At 45.0% G+C, this 21,373-nt stretch overlaps 2 protein-coding genes across 5 annotated transcripts in view; one reads left to right on the forward strand and one right to left on the reverse strand.

Moving 5' to 3' along the window:
- LOC143029703 (protein-lysine N-methyltransferase SMYD4-like) overlaps positions 1-21,373 on the forward strand; it is a 111,444-nt gene that overhangs the window by 10,969 nt on the left and 79,102 nt on the right. For 2 of the 4 annotated variants that reach the window (XM_076192545.1, XM_076192547.1), the window contains exons 2-3: positions 13,131-13,561; positions 14,360-15,044. In XM_076192545.1, coding sequence (XP_076048660.1) covers positions 13,145-13,561; positions 14,360-15,044 — 1,102 coding nt within the window. In that variant the 5' untranslated portion in view covers positions 13,131-13,144. Of the gene's footprint in view, positions 1-7,588; positions 7,608-7,637; positions 7,872-13,130; positions 13,562-14,359; positions 15,045-21,373 lie in introns of those variants that run through there. The other 2 variants (XM_076192546.1, XM_076192548.1) reach the window with 2 other exon arrangements.
- Positions 1,331-2,584, reverse strand: LOC143030000 (SCAN domain-containing protein 3-like). Its single transcript, XM_076193209.1, has 3 exons — positions 2,569-2,584; positions 2,356-2,435; positions 1,331-2,047 (listed from the first exon to the last, which is right to left on the reverse strand). Exons 1-3 carry the CDS (start codon positions 2,582-2,584, stop codon positions 1,331-1,333), a joined length of 813 nt encoding a protein of 270 aa, XP_076049324.1.

Below are 21,373 nucleotides of genomic sequence, written 5' to 3' on the forward strand. Positions count from 1 at the left end.
CAAAAAACTGGCCTAAAATCAGGTATTATTTGTTAGACCTTGAAAACATTTGTTAGACCTTAAAAACAGCGCAGGCCAGTGTTTTCAGTACCGTGTCCTTAGTCTTCCTGGTCGTTAGCCGTTTTGTCCATCCAATCCGAGACTCGCTTTGGGTATCTTAATCATATACTTTAAAGATCTGGTGCTCACTAGGCCTATCCCAGATTTTCAGGAACACTAATTAGTAACTTCCAGGAGTCTATGGCCCTCCAAAAGGATTACAGGATCTCCTGGACAGACTCCGGGCAGGCTCCTAGTTGCGCAAGCGGTTGAACTTCAACAGGGTTACGTGTCCCCTTGTGCTAGTGCAGTATTTCCCAACTTTTTTTTTCCAAGCGAACCGCGAACCCTCTAATCTATTTGTATATGTGTTAATACATGTGACTAGTTGTTGACTGTAAAAAGCAGGGGACAAGCACAATAATTATATGTGTAATAAAGGTAATGTGCGAGTAAGGTTATAAAAGAGAAAGTTAACATCAGTGAATTTTGTTATAGCAATATGAATTTGGAAATTTTATATTAATCAAAACAACCACTCCTTGAATAATATTATGTCAAATTCCAGAAAGACTAAAAGTAGTATTTTTTTTTCTGTGTAATAATTAAGTGATTTCAATGGGAGCTTTGGACCTGTATCATGCTGCTAAGTTTCTCTATTCGTGGTTCAGTTTTGGAAAGTGCTACTCTCAAATAATGTTCCGGTTGCAACCGATTTCTATGTTTCGCTTTGATGGCTGTCAGAGTTGTACATCCTGATTCACAAAAATAGGTTGTAGCAAAAGGCAACAACACTTTCACAGCCTCACATCCAAGCACTGGTTTCTCTTTCTTCATAGCAGTCCAGAACACACCTAGTGTTTGGCGCTGAAAGTTGGAATGAAAAGTTTCGTTAAGCTGTACCTCGATGAGCTCCTCTTGCAGATTGTGGATACAAGACTCTTCTACTGAAAGGTCATCTGTGTGGACATCGAAAGGTCTGCGCACTCATTTGTACTTCTCATGCAGCTCTACATCCGGAATATACTTGTCAAACTCTTCACTCAATTTCTCAAGGTGCCCAAAAATGACATTTTGTACGTCCAGAAGTAAGGCGTCCTCTTCATCTTCCAGAAAAAGGCTCAATAGTGGAGAGGACGCAGTTTTTCCCCGTTCGATCTTTCCCTTCCACCTCCTCATCTTTGCCTTGAAAGCCTTGAGTTTTTCTGACACAGAGATAAGATTTTCATCTTTTCGTTGTATGGACATATTCAGCATATTCAACTCTAAAATATTTGACAGATATTCCAGTTTAAGCAACCACCCTAGTTCTGAAAGCTTTGATGCCAGTGCATATTTCTTCTCGCTCGATTTCAACTTCTGTACGCATATCAAACACCCTCTTGAGCACTTTCCCTCGGGACAGCCACCTGACAGATGAGTAATAAAGCAGGTGTTCATATTCTGACTGCATATCAGAGCACATCTGACTGAATAGCCTTGAATTCAGGGCTAATGATTTAATAAAATTCACTATTTGAATCACATCTTCCATAACAGTGTTAAGCTCAATTGACATTTTTCGAGAGGCAAGGTTTTCCCGGTGGAGCAGACAATGGGTCACTATCACTGTGGGGTTGACCTGTTTTACCCTAGCAGTGAAACCCTGGCGTGCCCCTAGCATTGCAGGTGCTCCATCCGAGTACACACTGAAGCACTGATCCCATCTAAGTCCTTCTTCTTTGATGAAACTGTCAACCAATTTGAACAGGTCTTCACCCGTTGTTGTCGTCTCCATTCGTTTACAGAACAGGAAGTCCTCTTCAATGTCACTCTTTCCTTGGTACCGCACATATACCAAGAGCTGAGCATTGTCACTGACGTCGGTTGATTCATCCAACTGTAAGCTGAATTTCCCGCTCTCCTTGATGGCAGCCACTACTTGTTCTTTTATGTCTCCTGACCTCTCTTGAATTCGTTGGTTGATTGTATTATCCGACAATGTTGTTAAAATTTCCCACCGCAGTATCTACGATAATGGTGCGAACTATATCAAGGGCTTCTGGCTTTACCAACCTTTCTCCAATTGTGTGGGACTGACTGCATGTACTTGGCAATTATTTTTGCAACAAGATAAGATGCAATTGTTGTTTGTTGAACAGAGCACACTACTATGTGCATAGTGTTATCTAACCGCTGACGCTTCAGTTGTTCTTTCCTCCTGAGACACTCACAGTCCTTCCCAGCCAGAGTTGGATGTTTTCCCTAAGATGGCGCTTGAGCTTACAGTATTTTCTTTAAGCGACTCGTGGCTGAGCATTTCCCCACATAAGATACATTGAGGTTTTTCGATCCCATGATCGATGAAACACGTAAATCCAGTGCCAAGGATGTCTTCCTAGACATCATCGAAGAATCTGAAATAAAAATTATAATTGATCAATTATGAATCTAACAAAAGATGTTTGGTAAAGTGTGCCAAAAAGAAAGCGAGACTTAAAAAACTATTGTCCTTGCATTTGAAAGAGCAATTTTGATTTTTGTGCCTACTTCTATTGATAATCATGATGTTTTTGTTCTCAACCAAGTGAGAAAAAGTATTTAATAACAACTACATATTTCAATGGAATACATAAGGTACTAAACACAAATGATAGATTCTACATTTATAATGAGACTGTAACTCCTCAAATGAAAAATCACCAGAACTTCAATGAAAAGGCGATCAAAGTAGACACTTTCATCGATTTTGGTAGCATTTCGCGATTTTTTTTTTTTTCTAAAAGAGAAACATAATATGTCATCTTCATGTCAGATTGGTTGGTTGTGGTTACTTCATACAGCACAAGTGCTCAAATGCAGAGTGAATTGATACAATAATTTAATAAATACAAGGAATACTCACAGAAAGATACCAACATAACGATATACACTCACAACAGAACAAGACTGTTAACTGATGAATGAATAATGAAATGAAACCAGTTGAAAGATCCCTGTTAATGCAAGTGCAAATTAACATATCGTCATTGGTTCATTTTGAATAAAGTTATTTTCATGTTTGTATGTCTGTGTGCAAGTTAGTGTCATTGGTATGAATGAGTAACGTATCCAAAGCGCTCTTACAAGACGCCCAATTTTGAGACGGCACTGCATGTACCGGTGTACGAGTATTATCATATTTACATGCGGAATCCAACATGCGCAACTAGTATCTGTACTTGTCTGCGTTGCGTATGGGTTTTTATCGCGTGAGCATGGTTATTGCATTGAATTCATATAATTTTGTAAAAAAAAAAAAAAAAAAAAAAAAAAAAAAAAAAAAACATACTAGATGTTTTCGCAACACCAGGGAAAACGCTTGGCGACCCTAGGATTGGGAAATAGTGTGCTAGTAGGTCCAAGCTTCAGCACCACAACCCTCAACTTTCTTGGGTAAAAGCTTAAAATATTTGACACACATGGCCTTTCAAATCTAAATCCAAACTAACTGTTTGCTAAAATGTTCAGGTATTCAAGATATTTGGTCAATCGAACTTTCACAATCCTTTCACATAACTTCACTATTGTTCTAGTTAATGATATTGGCTTGTCGTTGAGTAGTACCTCCTTACTTCTACCTTAGCCTTTTTTCCAGTCCTATGGCACTCTTCCTTCTGGAACATTCATTAAGACTGTGAATCTTACCTGCCAGTTATTCCCTATATTGTTTAACCCGTGGATGCACGGTGGGGTCAAACTGACCCCAAGTGAATTTCAAACTTAAAATACTTTAGTTTCAATTGATATATTTGAACATGGCTTTGTGACTTTTCCCAAATAATTGAAAGTTATGTTCTAGGTTCAATAATTTTCAAAAATAAATCATAGTAGTCTCCAATTTAATAGTTACACTATTCCTGCACAGCTGGGGTCAAAATGACCCCATCTCAATGTAACGTTAAATTGAATCTGCATAAATCACCCTCTATATTACAGTTATCAAATGAAATATGTACTATTTTTACAGGCATTTTACAGTGAATATAATATGTAAAAGTGAAAACTTTTAACTTATAGCTGAGGAAATTCTTCATTCAGAAAGAACTGTCAGATAGTGTCAAACACGCAACAAATGTGAACAAGTTCAAAGAAGTTTTCACACAATGTTCTGCCCTCGCTGTCATAGAAATTACACCATCAGTTGAGCACGGGTGCTGGTTACAGGAACAACACTCTCTGCAATGGCTTGTAGGAAATCACTGAGTAATGAACGTATTTCAGAAATACTTCTCCAAAGCGATGTAGATGAAGATACAGATGACATAAGTGACAAAGAGTTTATACCTCAAGTTGGTGACGGCTCTAGTGATTGTTCTGATGCTGACGAGGATATTTCTGAAGATGTAACAGCATCAAGTGTTGCTGTCGACACTAGATACCTACAGTCTCCTTCTGGCGATTGTTGGTTCTTCAATGAGCCTTCCTCACAAGGTAGAATGAAGAGTTTGAACATATTGACTTCACAGTCCGGTGTTACAGTATACGCAACAAATCTAATAACAGAAGACCCGTGTACTGCATTTGATTTACTTTTTGACAGAGATATGATGGGGACCATTCTGATTGAAACTAATAAACAAGGGCAGCGGATTTGTCAAGATTGGAAACTCATCACAGAAAATGAACTCCATGCTTATGTTGGTCTCTACATTCTTCATGGCGTCTATCGCAGTAAAAACCAAGTTGTAAGGCAATTATGGAGCCCCAAATTTGGCCCTCCAATATTTTCAAGGACAATGTCAGTGAAAAAATTCAAGGACATACGACGAGTGTTGCGATTTGATGATCCTACAACTCGTAATAGCAGGTTAACAAGAGACAAACTCGCTGCTGTTCATTTATTGTTTGATGGATTCGTTCAGAACTCAACGTTGTTACGCACATACTGAGTGTGTTACTGTTGACGAGCGACTCTATCCGTACAGGGGACGTTGTAGATTTATACAATACATGCCTTCAAAGCCTGCAAAGTATGGATTGAAATTTTGGTTTGACTTGTTACAACGCTTATATTTTGTACTGTGGTGTATTTCCTATCATAAAAATCAAATCCACAGGAGAAGGTTGTTTTTTCCGACCTTGGTATTGCATTGAGTCGAAGTTATAGAGAAAAGAGATCTTCGGCCACGTCTTCATTCTTCTCACAGAATCAGAAAGCAACATTTAGCCAGAGTAGAAAGCGTTCGAGATGTGAATTATGCCCAAGAGCTGATGACAAGAAGACGAGTACAAAATGTGGACAGTGTAAGCAGTTCATATGCCCAAATCATATGGTCATTTCCTGTAACATGTGTGCTAATGAGGTGTCATAAACTATTGTTTTTTTCTGGTTCACTAGTTCTAACTTTATTTTGATGTGATATTAGAGGAAATATTTTCTTTCACTATCTATAGTGTTTACCTTCAAGCGCATATATTTGTACATTGGTTCATAACATATTATTTGTTTTGCTTTTATGGTATCAAGAAGCTTGTGATGTTTCTCTTTATATTCCGGATGTTAAATATATATGTTGATTCCTGTTCACTATAGTTCTAACTTTATTTTGATGTGATATTAGAGGAAATATTTTATTTCACTATCTATTGAGTTTATTTTGAAGCACGTATATTTGTACATTGGTTCATTATATATTATTTGTTTTGCCTTTATGGTATCAAGAAATGATGTTTCTCTTTATATACCGGGTATCAAATATATATATTAACACTAGAAATATTTCATTTGCCTTTAATATGCTAAAATACTTTTAAAAAAGAGGTTGGGGTCAAATTGACCCCACAGTGCATATTTGCTTGAAAAAAAATCGTGCATCCACGGGTTAAGTATCCAGTTTGAGATCTCGTCAGTTCCTGATGCTTTTCGTACACCCAATGATGCCAAAAGATTAAGCACTTCCTTCACTAAACCTGAATATTTGACCACTTATCCTTCCTCTAAAAAAACTGCTGAAGCCTCCTTAAGAATCTTTCCACCAACTATGAGCTTGGTGATTTCTTCCTTGTGTCTCAGTTTATCATTGATAATCCTGTCAAATAGTTTCGGCTCATCTCTGAATTTTTCTACACCTCTATCAATATTCCTTTCCTCCTCCATGTGGTTTCTTGTATAGCGATTTCTAGCTTTTTTAAACTTCTTTTATTCTATTCTTTGTTTTCTATCTCCATTTTCCCAACCTTTTGTTGAACCAGCCTTTATTCTGTTTCTTCTCTCTACTAATCTATGACATATTTGTTCCCTCCCATGGTGTAAAAAAAAAATGTCGTATTTCCTTGTAGTTCCAGTGGTAGACTACCTATGAATTCTTCCCAGTCTGGTTCATCAAAAATATCTTCAACTCTAAAAATTCTACCTTCCTAAAAATGAGTCTGCTTTGCCTGTGTAATTCATTCCTTGGCCCTATTTCCTCATCAGCCAGCTGACATTCACCTGTTACAGTTCACTTTCTTACAGTATTGAACAGAGTTATCAAGAAATATCGTTGCGTTGGAAGTCCTGGTTGCAGCCCTTGAGTCACTGCACAGGGAGGCGAAACCGCTTGTACTTCAGGTCTCCTGGACCGAGACCAAGACCAAGGTCCAGGAGTTTGGGGGCTTACTGGATGGCACAATTTAGTCTGTCAATCTATGTGACGAGGACATTGAGATATTTAAAAGATTTACATACCTTGGTAATGTACTGTATAGCAGTAGTGGGTCATGTCAGGAAGTACTTTGAAGGCTAGGCATTGCCCATTGTGTTATGGACTCACTCAACCAGAATGTATTACGTCTTCGATATCTACTGTATGCAGGAGGATTCGAATCTTCAAGTCACTTGTGCTTCCTGTCATGCTATACGGCTGTGAGACATGGGCATTGAACGCAGCTTTAATAAAGCTTCTTGATGTCTTTGGTACTAAGTGCCTTTAGAGAATCATGGGGTATCGCTGGAATGACTTCGTATCAAACCAGGGACTGAATTGCGAGACTCAGCCTAGGCCAGTTACCAGCATAATTCGTGAACGTCAATTCCGGCTATATGGGCATGTGGCACGTTTTCCTGATACTGATCCTACTCACAGGGTTGGCTTCTCAAGAGACAATACTCGATGGAGGAGACGAAGGGGACGCCTACAGAATTCATGGCTGGAGAAGGTTGATTAAACTTGTCGAGAGTTGTTTGGAATGGAAAGGGTAGCTGCATGAGAGCTTGTTCAAAGAGACCGTGGGAACTGGCCCCGGCGTATGAGTGAGCAGTAAGCTCCTTGTCGTATGCCCCAAATTGATGATGATAATGATGGTGACTTTTTCCTATAGGGTAAAGGTATTTTAAAGAGGTAATAATGTCCGAAGGGAGAATTTGTGAGTCACTTTTGTATATTTATAGAGGGTGACAGGTGTTTTATGTAAAGTGACTTCGACCTGGGCTATGCCTACAGCAATATTAGGACGGGCACCCTCAAACCCATCGCCAGTTAAATCCTAACCCGACGTACCATTTAACCAGACAACTTAATAAAATTTGATAATCCTGTGTCCTTTTCAGGTACAGCCTCTCCTCTCCCGTGAGTTTCTGTAGATACAGAAGAATACTTCAGCCCCCAAAGAAACCAATATTACTTTATTAGTTTCTGACTCCTTATTTACGAACATTAGTGTGGATAGGACCATTGAACTCATCATCCAGAGAGTCTATCACATCGACTTGAACTTCATCTTGGACATTCCTGAAAATACTCTACACCAAAGAAGTTCTATCTAGAAGCCCAAGGAGACAAATGTTTGCTAGCCAAAACAAAAATATTCAGCTAACCACCTAACTCGAAAGAGTTAATATAGTTTATATTCCATCATTTCTTTTTACCATGTAGTTGTGTCTGACGTGATAATTGTTTTCTCCTATTTTTCTTCATGTTTTTAACTGAAATTCAACAATTGAGTCACGGTGGGGGAAGTTAGTTATGCCAGGGCTATGGCATAACACACACCATGCATGTGTCGCAGTTGCGAACCTGCTTTGACATTTGTTGACAAGGTAGCACGTTGTTAGTTTTGAAATGTTGCTAAACTATGTTATGCTGAGACCTGATTTTGAGCGTAAAAGTGAGGGTACACCGCCTCTCCCAAGAAAAAAAGTAGGGCACACCGTTCCCTTTGAAAATATAATGCCATGGTACTGTTACATAAGGTTACTGGACTAGTGACATTGGGAGTAATTGACAATCGGTGTGCCTTGGTGCTTTATTGGTGGATCCTTGTGCAGTGGCCTAGTACTGAAATGGTGCAGCCTCCCCTACGTGGGGGTGGGGGACCGGCGCGAAGGCCTAGCAACGTGCGTACGGAAGTATGACCCAATTGTCCGGGTGTGATACAATGTGTGCACTGGATGACAGAGTCGGCTGAGTGGCTTGCCCGCTCGGGGCAGGCGGTGTATATACCCAGGACCGATCTGACACCTTGACCAGTCGCGACCTCATTGGGATGACCCATCCTAACCTTCGAGCGGCGAGTCAGGTCAGACTATCACCTAACTCCGTGTGTATCAACTTGCACATTACCCTTCTTCCCCTGCGAAGCGTGGGGAGGCGACCTGGTACAGGCGACGGCGGAGACGTCGAATGCAGTGACATCGGCAGCGGCGACGTCGGAAGCGGTTGACGTCAGCAATGACGACATCAGAAGCGGGGCGGCCGTGAGCGACGACAGTGGAGGCAAGAACCCCCTGGGGGCGCCGCAGACAGCAATGATGGAAGCGGTGACATCCCCGGCGTAGCGATCATCGATCTACGTCAGTCGTGACGTCGACCTGGGGCGCTCGTGACATCAATCTCGTTGATCGTGACGTCGAGCTAAGGCGGCGATCGTGACATCGGTCAGTGTTGATCGTGACGTTCAACTACGGTGACGGCGATCGTGACGTCGATACAGGGTCGGAATCACGAAGCTTGTCGATGGTCCAGGGTCGACTGGGTGCTCGCGTCAAAACTCCCAGGGGTCACCATTGTAACATAAGGTTACTGGACTGGTGACGTAGGGAGTAATTGACACTCGGTGTGGCTTGGTGCTTTATTGGTGGATCCTTGTACAATGGCCTAAAACTGAAATGGCTTACCCCCAACGGGTGTGAGGGGGGGGGGGCGGCGTGAAGGCCTAGCAACGTGCGTACGGAAGTATGGCCCAACTACCCGGGTGTGATACAGTGTGTGCACTGGATGATAGAGTCGGCTGAGTGCTTGCCCGCTCGGGGCAGGCGGTATATATACTCAGGACCGATCTGACACCTTGACCAGACACGCCCTCATTAGGTTGACCCATCCTAACCTTCGAGCGGCGAGTCAGGTCAGACTATCATCCAACTCCTTGTGCATGAACTCGCACCTACCATACCGGTGCATGTGTACACCACAGTACCAACCACGTCCCCTTCTGTTGTACATTTGATTCCATATGTACTACTTTATTCAATACTTGAAAATTCATTCCAAGTGTAAGAGGCCGGTAGATAAAGGTAGACATTTAAGGTAGATCAGAGTAGATCGAGAGGTAGATGGAGAACGAATGCTAATCCAGGGTCAGTTGTTATGAATACTTATGATAACAACGGCCGGACGGCCGACAGGCCAAGGATAGCTGAGTCAGACTCGCGCCTTGTATATATTTAAAAGTGCTGAGTGTAGGTTGAATGCGGAGTGTCGCCTGGTGTATTATTGTTTTGACTATTGGAACTGTGAGCGGACAAGCCATTTTTGTTACGACATAATGCTTACATTGTGACATAGTTTAGAAGAGTATAACAGCCTCTCCAATTGAAGAAAAAGGTGAAGGAGGAGAAAAATCATTGGTGCAGAAAGGAGAAGACACGCCCTTAAGGTGTGGCACTTGTTTGAGGAGTAAAAGACTATTGGATGAATGAAAGAGTGATGTCAGAACGAAGGTGGCTTGACGTGATGTAGAGAATTCCGGTAGGGATTCTCGAGGTGTACTCATTTAGACCAACAAGCATCAGAACGAATACACCTATTTTATTCACCCCCAAGAAGACCAAGGCATGGGGCCTTAGAACAAATTCTAGAGAGAATAGAAACGCTCTGAGAGGAGACGACGGACGCTGGGGGTGACACCAAGTTATCATCATTATCGTAGATCATTGATTGAAAGCGAGGGGGGGGGGCGGACGTCACGATAAGATAGCTGTGTTTTAGAGTTGTCCGTTAAATAACTACCTCATTCTCATTACTGATTTTGCTTCAGTTTATATGTATATATACATACATACATGCATACAGTACATATACCAAAGGCTTTTTCCCCTTTACGAGGGAGGTAGCCAAAAGACAAAGGCACAGAAACTACCCCAACCAATTCCATCCCCTACATACTCCACTCCCCTCTACCCTCTTCCCTCCCTCTTATATTGGCATCTCCTGGATGATGGGTCATCCCTGCATCTTGTCCACTGCCCTGGGTCAGAAGCAGTGTCGCAAGACACAGCACATCCACAGCAAAGCAGCTTCATTAAATCGGCGACCCCCCCTCTCCGTCCCCTCATGCAGAAAAGGAGAAGACGGGGAGAAATCCCTTTGGGCTGCGTCAATTTATTTCTCATACATACTCCCTCACCCCCAATCCCCCACCCACTCTCCTTCATGTATCACAACATCATCCATACAAACCCTTCTCCATTCACCCCTATCTTCTGTCCTCTCCCGTCCTTCTCCAACAGATATTCCCCTCTTTCCCAATGTCCTTTTTACCCCATCCATCCATCTCATCCTAGGACGTCCCCTCATGTTCGCTCCTTCCACCTTTGCATTCCACACCTCATTTACTAATCTTTCTTCACTCATTCTTTCCATGTGTCCAAACCATTCCAATAATCTTTCATCAACCCTATCTCCCAACTCCCTTTCCACCCCTGTTCTCCTCCTCACCTCCTCATTCCTCACTATATCTAGCCTAGTTACTCCTATCATACTTCTCAGGCACCTCATATAAAACACATTCAAACTCTTTCTCTCTTCCTCTCTTATGTTCCATGTTTCTGCCCCATACAGTACTGTCGGCACAATCACTCCTTCTTACAATCTCCTCTTAGCATCCTCCAGTCTCTCTCCCTTAATAGTCACTTCCAATCTACTGCCACTCTCTCCCCTTGTACATCTCATCATCTTTCTTTTACCCACATTTATCTTCATCTTCCTTCTTTCACACACCTTCCCAAACTCTGTCACTAACTTCCTCAATCCCTCCTCTGATCCTGCTACAAGCGCACTGTCGTCCGCAAACAACAGCTAGCTTATCTACCACTTTTCTTCATTTTCTTTAACCATCTCCAATCCCCGACCCAATACCCTTGCATTTGCTTCTCGCACCACCCCATCCATGTATAAATTGAACAGCCAGGGTGACATAACACATCCCTGACGAAGTCCCACCTTTACCTCAAACCACTCACTCTCTCCATTTCTAATTCTAACACAAGCTCTACTACTCTCGTAAAAACTCTTGACTGCTCTTAACAGCTTTCCTCCCATCCCGTATATCTGCAAAACCTCCCATAGTGCCTTCCTGTCTACCTTGTTATAAGCCTTTTTCAGATCCATAAAAGCCCAAAAAATATCCTTATCTTTTCCTATAGCTTTCTCACATATCTGTCTTACCACAAAGATCTGATCTACACAACCCCTACCTGTCCTAAACCCACACTGTCCCTCACCAATTACTCCCTCTCTTCCTCTCCTAATCCACTTAATCAAGACCCTCCCATAAGCCCTCCCAACTGCACTTAAGAAGCTAATCCCTCTGAACCTACTACACTCACACTTGTCCCCTTTTCCCTTGTAAAGTGGAACTATACAGGCACTCCTCCAGTCCTCCGGCACTCTACCCTCTCTTAAACAAACACTAAATAACCTCACCAGCCAGTCCACCATAACTGTACCTTCTTTTTTCAGACATTCTGCATGGCATCCATCCAACCCAGGTGCCTTACCTGCTCTCATCATCTTAATAACTGCCTTCACATCGTCTTTCCTTATTTCTCCTCCATTTTCCTCACTCATCACTCTCATTTTCTTAGCGCTTCCCACTGTAACTGCCTTTCCTTCCCTATCCTCCTTCACATTTAGCAACTCCCTAAAATACTCTGCCCACCTTCCTCTCACTGCCTTCTCTTCCATTATCATCTCTCCATCTGCACCTTTTACCTTTTCTTCTCTACTTGCTTCGTCTCCTCTTCCTCTTTTAATTTCTTCCAAAATAATTTTTTTTTATTTTCAAAATTTTCTGTCATACTCTTACCCCATTTCACATCTGCTCTCCTCTTTGCCTCCTTTATCTTATGCTTTACTGCTCTTCTCTTTACTTTGTATCTTTCATACGATTCCCTCGTCCTAATTTGTAACCAATCTATGAAAGCCTGCTTCTTCGCTTCCTCATCCCACCACTCACTACCCTTCCTTCTATTTCCTCCCATCCTCCTTGTTCCACACACCACCTTTACACATCTTATGACTCCCTCCTTGAACCATCCCCATTCCTCCTCCACTCCTAGTTCTACTCTATCTTTCACTCCTTCCCACTCCTCTCTTAGCTTCTTCTTGTATTCCTTCTCTTTTCTATCTCATTTAAGCAGTTCATTCTAAGTACCTCCCTACCTTCTGCCCTTTCCTCTTTCTCCACCTATTCTCCACTCTCAACTTACCTTTCACCAAAAAATGATCTGATATTCCTCCATTTTCTTCCCTTAGAACATGTACATCCTTAACTCTTCCTACTATACTCCTGGTTAACACTATATAGTCCATTAACGCTCTATATGCCACCCTTCCATCCACCACCCTCTCCCATGTGTACTTATGCTTCACTTTCTTCCTAAATATAGTTTCACCATTACTCTTGCCATTCGTTTAGATTTTTATAGTATGAAATTGCCATCGTCTCCCTTTCACATCTAGCATGAATGGGCGGAATTATATGGTTTTCCCCGAATAAATTTAGATCACATTGACTAAATAGTGATATTTACTACATGTGACAAAATACTGTACACCACAAGACAATTCATTCGTATTTCTATTCATTTGCAGTCCGAAACGCAGTAATGGCGACCATCACCGAACTACCCTTATCAGACGAAGAGGAGGAGGATGCGGAGGAAAAGAGGAAGGAGACGCCTGGTCGGGAATGGGAGGAAGACATGGACCCATACAGTAAGATGATCCACGACTTCATGGTGTCGAGCTTGAAGGACCAGGAGGCCAAGAAAAACCACCCAAAGGAGGCAGGCGTGATGCACCAGTTCATGCAGCCTCCCTCTATCTTCCCCACGGGCATCCAAAGTCCTTCTATGTGGCAGCAGCAACAACAACAAATACATCAACAGCAAGATGAGGGAGTGGCGAAGGAGTACAAGGTGGCCACATTTGAGGGTGCTGTATCCTTCAAGGAGGTGTACGACGCCGTATGCGACCGCATCAGGACCACCGGTTTGCTGGAAAATGTAATGAGCGACTTCCAGGTATGAGTGTGGCTCGTGATGATGAATCGCGAACACATGTGCAACACAATATGGTACACAGTATAGAAAAGGGATGAATTCATGCTAGGAGCTTAGCTGCGCCAACTGAAATTACCTTTATCCTATGCATTCGGACATCTAGGACAAGTGACAGTCACCGGTAACCATTATGGATCAAAACTAAGTTTTCATACATGGAGAGATTCAAGTCCGAAGCATCACGACAGCTTTTAATGAATAGTTGAATAAAAAAAAAAAAAAAAAAAAAAAAAATGGTGATCAAGTGCGAAACTGATATATGTCCTCCGTTCCTTATTTCCAAATGGGTATCGATAATGGGAACCATGTTGTTACCGTAGAGAACTAGAAATACTGAGACATAGCAAGATACATGGAATTTAGTTAAATGATTCAGGAGGTAAAATTGTGCCTAGAGAACTGGTATCAGCGGATGTATGGTATAGAAACACTACTATATGTTGCTGATAAACACTTGTAGCAGATATGGGAGCGCCAATTAGCAAATTTAGGGGAGGGAGTTCAAGAAAATGCATTAATCTTTGGCTGCATTTGCTCTGCTCTTTATTTCATGAATGAGGGCATTCCTGTACCATGTCTCTAATTAATGTCTGTATCCCACAATTCATTTGAGATATTGTCTTTACACACACACACGCGCTTACATTTTCTCATTGATTTTACAATAATGACAATTACAGTACATTCGAAAACCAATGCGAGGATAATACAAGCAGATAGTAACTCATTTCCCATGCCTCTAATGTTCTTCCACCGCAGGCACTGACGACTGACAAGGAACGCGTAGAATATGCACGTAAGCTACCAGAGCTGAAGAATCTTAAGTTGGACGAGTCCTTTTCTCGTAAGAGTCGAGAAGATGCGGCCAACTACGAAAAAGTATATGACGCCCTCATTTCTACCGACACCTCAGCCCAGAAGGCCATCAAACTCATGGAGAAGTGCATCGCGAAGACCCCACTAGAGGACACTGAAGCCCTGGCCGTCCGGCACATGAAACGCGGGTGGGCTTTCCTTCTGCTGGAGAGGTTTGATGAGGCCTACAGAGACGCGCAGGTAAGCATGTCCCTGGAATGCCCCGAGGAGCTCATCTGGAATTCGTACGAGATCTGCGGCTACTGTAGCGCCAGAAAGCAGAAGAATAAAGACGCAGAGATGTACTTCACAAAAGCGCTGGAAAACTTAAGAAAAAGTAGCGTGTCGAACGAAGTCAAAGCCAGCGCTACAGGACGCATCATGACTGTCTTCCGAAACGTCAAGTCAAAGAAAAACAGGAAGCAGAAGGAGAAGAAAAAGATTGTGCCTACAATCCCTGAGACACCCGCCATCCCAAAAGTGGCTTACGGCCTGCATACGCAATTGAAGTCGGCCTCGGAAGCCATTGACTGCGTCATCTCCAAGGAGAAAGGGTGTACGCTCGTGGCCAACAGGGACATAAGGCCAGGTAGGTTTACTTAACATTATCAACTTGTCCATATTTACCATTGCCTCTAAATTTCCAGGCTTTACACCCATATGAAAACAAGTACGGGAAAAATGAAACAGATTATGTAACTGTTGAAATAATAGACTCATGCATAGACATTACTATACTCTGGCTTTCTTTAACGCTGTCTAGCCGTGGGCCCTGATTTTTGCTTTAGTACAGCTGGTCACAATGTCACAATGTATGTACACACACACACACACACACACACACACACACACACACACACACACACACACACACACACACACACACACACACACACACACACACACACACACACACACACACACACACACACACACACACACACACACACACACACATATATATATATATATATATATTTTCATTATGACATATGGAATCAAATTCTCCTACTGGGATTCGAACCTTAGCCAGAGCGGCTTACTTATCATAAGACGTCTTATGATAAGCAAGCCAAGTAAATGCCTTGGGGGATTATCAAAAAGTGTTGTGAGAAATAGGCATCTGGGAATGGTTGCAAAAAAGGAGATTGTATGAACGGGTGATTGTGTTGGTGGCATTGAATGGAACAGAGACTTGGAATTTAAGAGAGGCAGAGAGGAAATTTTTAAATGTGTTTAAGATTAAATGTCTGAGAAGTATGGTAGGGGTTATTAGGTTGGAAAAAGTAAGAAACAAGGAGATGAGGAGGAGAGTGGGAGTGGAAAAGGAGATGGCAGATGGAGCTGATGAAAGACTATTGGGATGGTTTGGACATGGAAAGAATGAGTGATGAAAGATTGGTAAAAAAAAAAAAAAAAAAAAAAAAAAAAAAAAAAAAAAAAAAAAAAAAAAAAAAAAAAAAAAAAAAAAAAAGGCAAGGAGGGATGGTGGGGTAGGGCGTGCTTATATGTGAATGATATTTTGATGCAGCCCGAAGGTATTTCTTCCCGTCTTCCCTATTTCCGTATGAGGGGACGGGGAGGGGGAGGTCGCCGTTTAAGTGAAGCGGCCTTGTTGTGGATGTACTGTGTCTTGCTGGACTACATTTGATCTAGGGCAGTTGGCGGATGCAAGGATGACCTGTCATCCATGAGGAGCGGAAATGGGAGGGATGAAGAGGTATGAGTGTGTGATACTTTGGACTAGGTGATGTGGGGAGAGAATGAAGCTCGGACTGTCTTATGTTTTTTACTCTGGTGAAAAGAGGTCTACGTGCGTGTTGGCCGGCCCGAGTCCGAAAGAATACTGTGACCTGCGCCGACCTTACATGACTTAATATCCCCCATGAATACCGAAAATTAGAGTCCTTCTGGCTCGAACAGAATTGCCGGCCATAGCCTGGAATTGTGTTTTTGGCCGCATACAAATGCTTTTCTCAAAGGCGAAATATGGCCGTAGCCCAAACATAAATGGCCTGACTATATAAATATGCCTCATAACGTTCCTTTGGGGGACTCTGTTCACCACATTACCCTCCTTCCCTTGCGAAGCGTGGAAAGACGTTAGCGTTTCCGAAGGGGCGAGGGCCCGGAAACTTAGGAAGCGGAGCCGGTGCGCATACTGGAAGGAAGAGGGTGTCTGTGATACCGTACCATGTACCCGTCCCCGCCGGGGAAGGTGACACCATATTGACCTGGTACCGTTAGAGTTTACGCACAACCCGACCCGACTGCAAGACCATGCCCTCAGGGGTGAGATCGTTTCCCACAGGGGTTATGTGGAACTCTTCCAGGTGGTGGTGACGCGCCGTGGTGTATGCGCCAGAGTCTTGTATATCCTGTTGTAAGAGCGGAAGAACGGCGTGGTCGTGGTAGGGAGTCAGAGGAGTAGGAGGAAGAGGAGAAGGAGAAGGAAGAGGGGGGGAAGGACGAGGTAAAGGGGGTGACTAACGCGGAGGAGCGATGGGTAAGTGTTCGGACTGTTCGGGCACAGAGGGTACGAAGATTGTGTGAGGAGGAGGAGGAGGTGGAGGAGGGGGAAGGGGAAGGACGAGATGAAGAGGGTGACTGATACGGAGGAAGACGGGTAAGTGTTCGGACTGTTCGGACACAGGAGGTACGAAGATTGTGTGAGGAGGAGAAGGAGGAGGAGGGGAGGTGTAAGAGGGGGTTGTGGGGGTTAGTAATTGGAGTCTACGTGCGCAGGCTTAACCCTATCCCATGACACGGTGGAGTGGCGGTCGCCAACGCTGATGGTGACGTGTTTCCCCGTGGATCAGTGTACTTATACGCCAAGGAACCAGTACGCGCGTCGACACGGACAAACACCTTGTCTGCCAACTTGAGCGTGGGGGGCTGGTATGCACTACATGCTGCAGGAAGCTTAGGCGGCTTGGGTGTGAAAGCTATCATGATTTGGCGGAGGGTAGGCATGAATGATAGCTCTGAATACAATTCAAGGGCGGGCGAGTACTGAGAGAGTAGGCGTAAGTCCTCGCCGTATACGAGTTCCGCGGGCGTGTACTGGAGGTCTTCCTTCACGGTAGAACGGATGTTCAAGAGGATGAGTGGGAGTGCGTCCGCCCAGGACGTTGGGTGAGGCTGTGCGCGAAGAGTTTCCTTAGGTCTCCTGTGGAAGCGTTCCACAGTGCCGTTCGACTGGGGGTCATAGGCCGTGGTACGCTGCCTGCTTGTGCCAAGGAATAGGAGAAGATCTGTCCACGCCTTCCATTCCCACTGCGGGGCCTGATCCGTGATGATTGTGTGTGGGACCCCCAGATTGGCGACCCATCCATGTAGGAAGTGGGACGCTGTGCACTCTGCAGTACTATTCGCCATGGGGATCACCTGCATCCACCTAGTTGACCTGTCGACGCAGGTAAGGAGGAAGCGGTATCCTCGGGAAAGGGGAAAGGGTCCCGTAATATTGAGGTGCACGGTGTGAAACCTCTGGGTCGGAGTGGAGATAGTGTGTAGCGGTAACTTGGTGTGCCGATGGATTTTCGCTGCCTGGCACGGAATGCATGTTCGTGCTCATGATTTAAGGTCTCCCTTTACCCCTGGCCACACAGCCCATCTCTGAATTAAACGCTGTGTAGCAAGAATTCTGGGGGTGGGCCATATCCACCTAGTTGACCTGTCGACGCAGGTAAGAAGGAAGCGGTATCCTCGGGAAGGGGGAAAGGGTCCCGCAATATTAAGGTGCACGGTGTGAAACCTCTGGGTCGGAGTGGGGATAGTGTGTAGCGGTAACTTGGTGTGCCGATGGATTTTCGCTGCCTGGCACGGAATGCATGTCCGTGCCCATGATTTAAGGTTTCTCTTTACCCCTTGCCACACAGCCCGTCTCTGAATTAAACGCTGTGTAGCAAGAATTCCGGGGTGGGTCATATCGTGGAAATGGCTGAACACAGTTTGGCGGAACGCTTTAGGAATGTAAGGACGCACGTGACCCGTGGAGATATCACACCACAGCGGGGCCGCCAGTACTTTACTCTGCTGCAGCACTAGACGGAGGGACGTGTTTCCTCGTTGCATCTTTCGTAACTCCTCATCTTCCGTTTGGGCATGCGCAATGGCGGCATAGTCAAGCGTCGTGGGGCGCGTAATTTCGTTGACGCCTCGAGACATTGCGTCAGCCGCGGCGGCATCCGTACCCAGGATATGCCTGATATCCGTGGTGAATTCGGATATATAGGCGAGGTAGCGTCAGGCTCTCGGGGTTAACTTGTCTCCCGAATTCTTCATAACGTAAGTAAGGGGCTTGTGATCCGTAAGCACCCTACACGACCTGACCTCCAGGAAATGGCTGAAATGATGCACTGCTTCATAGATAGCGAGAAGTTCTCGATCAAAAGCACTGTAGTGACAATGGGTGTCGTTTAACCGTTTACTGAAGAACGCCATTGGGGTAAGAACGCCCTGTACCTTTTGCTGAAGGATGACACCAACCGCCTCCGCTGACGCTTCTGTCGCGAGCACTGCTGTCGCACCCGGAACTGGGTAAGCAAGGAGGGACAGCTTCGCAAGGCGATGCTTAACTGCACGATCAGTAGATCGTACAGAGGCGCGAGGAGACCCGCAGCCCCCCGGGATGAACCGGTTGTAGTAGTTGATCAGTCCTAGGGACTGCCTCAACTTTCGTACCGTGGTCGGCTGCAGGAGGTCGTTGATGGCTTTCACCTTTGTGGGAGAGACGAAATTTTCGACGCAGAAATCCTGTGGCCGAGGAAATAGATCAACTCTGCCCAGAACACGCACTTTGCAAGGTGAATCCACAAACCATGATCATGGAGTCTTTGGAAGAGAAGGCGAAGGTGTTTTCAGTGCTGCTGGTGGGATGCGGATGGGACGAGGATGTCGTCGATGTACACCACGAGGAATTCCAGCCCTAGCACCACCTGGTCCATGAAACGCTTGAAGGTTTGTGCAGCGTTCTGGAGTCCGAAATTCGTGACCGGGAATTCAAAGAGGCCGAGTGGGGTGGTGACAGCCGTCTTGGGGATGTCCTCCTCTGCCACGGGAATTTGATGAAACGCACGCATCAAGTCGATTTTCGAGAAAACAGTCTTTACGTGCGCCCTATCGTGGAAGTCCATCACGTGCGGGATAGGATACCTGTCTAGGTTGCGTCATCGCGATGAATGCTCTGTAGTCGCCTCACACACGCCACTCCCCATCCTGGGCTTTGGGAACTAAGTGAAGGGGCGACGCCCAGCTGCTGGCCGAAAGGCGCGCAATCCCTTCCTGAAGCATAAGCTCAAGCTCTTGCTTCTCTGCTTGCGATTATTCCGGCGGGAGGCGACGCGGTCGAGTGAAACAAGGTGGGCCGTGCGTGAGGATGGTATGCTCAACGGTGTGTCTCTGTTTCCGTGGTTTGGGTTGACTTGACGTAATCGGGGGGAATTCTTGAATGATGTGGTTGAAAGGTGGAGGTCCCTGGACGTGTGTAAGCACCGGAGCTGGAGAAGCCCAAAGAACAGTGTGAATGTAGGAGTGGGAAGGTCTGTGGACTAAACGTTTGCGCCGTGCGTCCAAAAGAAGGTCCTGCGCCCTCAAGAAGTCCAGGCCCAAGATGGGTTGGCCGACGTCCGCCACCACGAACGTTCATGGGAAAGATAACTCGGGGGCAAAGGATACGCGGCAATGTCTAGTGCCGTATGTGGCATTAGGAGTGCCATTGGCAGCTAAGAGGTCGTAGGCTGTGTGTGCATGCGTCCTGTCTTTTGCGGCGGCCGGGATGACGCTGACTACGGCTCCTGTGTCAATGAGAAATTGACCGCCGGTAACCGTATCTTTTACGCGCGGTGGGGCGCGTCTGTGCCTGGGGAGAGCGAGGGTGGTTGGGACATGGTGTAAGTTGGGGCGCGCGTGCCACCTTCTTGCAACACCTAGTTGAGAAGAGTCTCTACTCGCGCTATACGTGCGTCCATCGCGTCCGACGGTGAAACCCTAGGCGTTCCGTCGCGCGCGCTATCGTTACTAGGGGCACTGGTATTTTCACTGCACCAACGATCACTCACACTGGAAAGGGCACGGTCGAAAAGAGCCTCCACGCGGGCTAGACGTGCGTCCATCGCGTCCGTTGATGAAGTCCGAGATGTTCCGTCGCGCGTGTTATCGTTACTAGGGGCACCGTTGTTCACATTGCACACAAGATCACTCGCACTGTTGTTTACCTTGCACAAACGATCACTCGCTTTAGAAAGGTCACTCGATACTGCCGCTACGTCTTCAGGAGCCACCGCGTCGAAAATCTTGTCTGCCTTCTTCGAGTAATCAGCGATGTCCGTAACGTCGAGAGCCGTTAGATACGCTCTGACATGAGATGGCAATAATTGCCTGTGCCGGTACATCACTAATTCGTCAGACATCGGTTGGCCGGTCACACGATTGAGGTCCTGCATAAGTGCTAGAAACACTGAGGGGCTACCACCGTCGTAGGTACTATTATACAGTTCCTCCATGGCTACTTCCTTATTTCTACCACATGCTTGTTTGAGCGCATCCTTGAGGAAATCGTATAGGTTTGTGCTCGGGGGATTAGTCAGGATTGGAGAAATTCGAGCCGCAATCTAGGAAGGAAGGGCCGCAACGGTAAGTCGAAACCTCTGAGCATCCGTAACTTGGTGATCGGTGGGGGGCCAATATGCGTCTATGTGTGTGAGTCACAGGTCGATGTCGTATGTGAATGGGGGAAGCTGGACGGCCATTGCGTGTGGCGACGGTGGCTGCGACCGTCGTTCTGTGTTGAATAACTAGGGTGGGCTGGGTGCACTCGCGTCAAAAACTCCCAGGGTCACCAATGTACGTAACATATGAGTGTGTGTTACTTTGGACTAGGTGACCTAGGGAGAGAGTGAAGCTCGGATTGTCTTA

This window comes from Oratosquilla oratoria, chromosome 11 (assembly GCF_046742065.1).
Source record: "Oratosquilla oratoria isolate Oo_2021 chromosome 11, ASM4674206v1, whole genome shotgun sequence".
NCBI classification, from domain to species: domain Eukaryota; kingdom Metazoa; phylum Arthropoda; class Malacostraca; order Stomatopoda; family Squillidae; genus Oratosquilla; species Oratosquilla oratoria.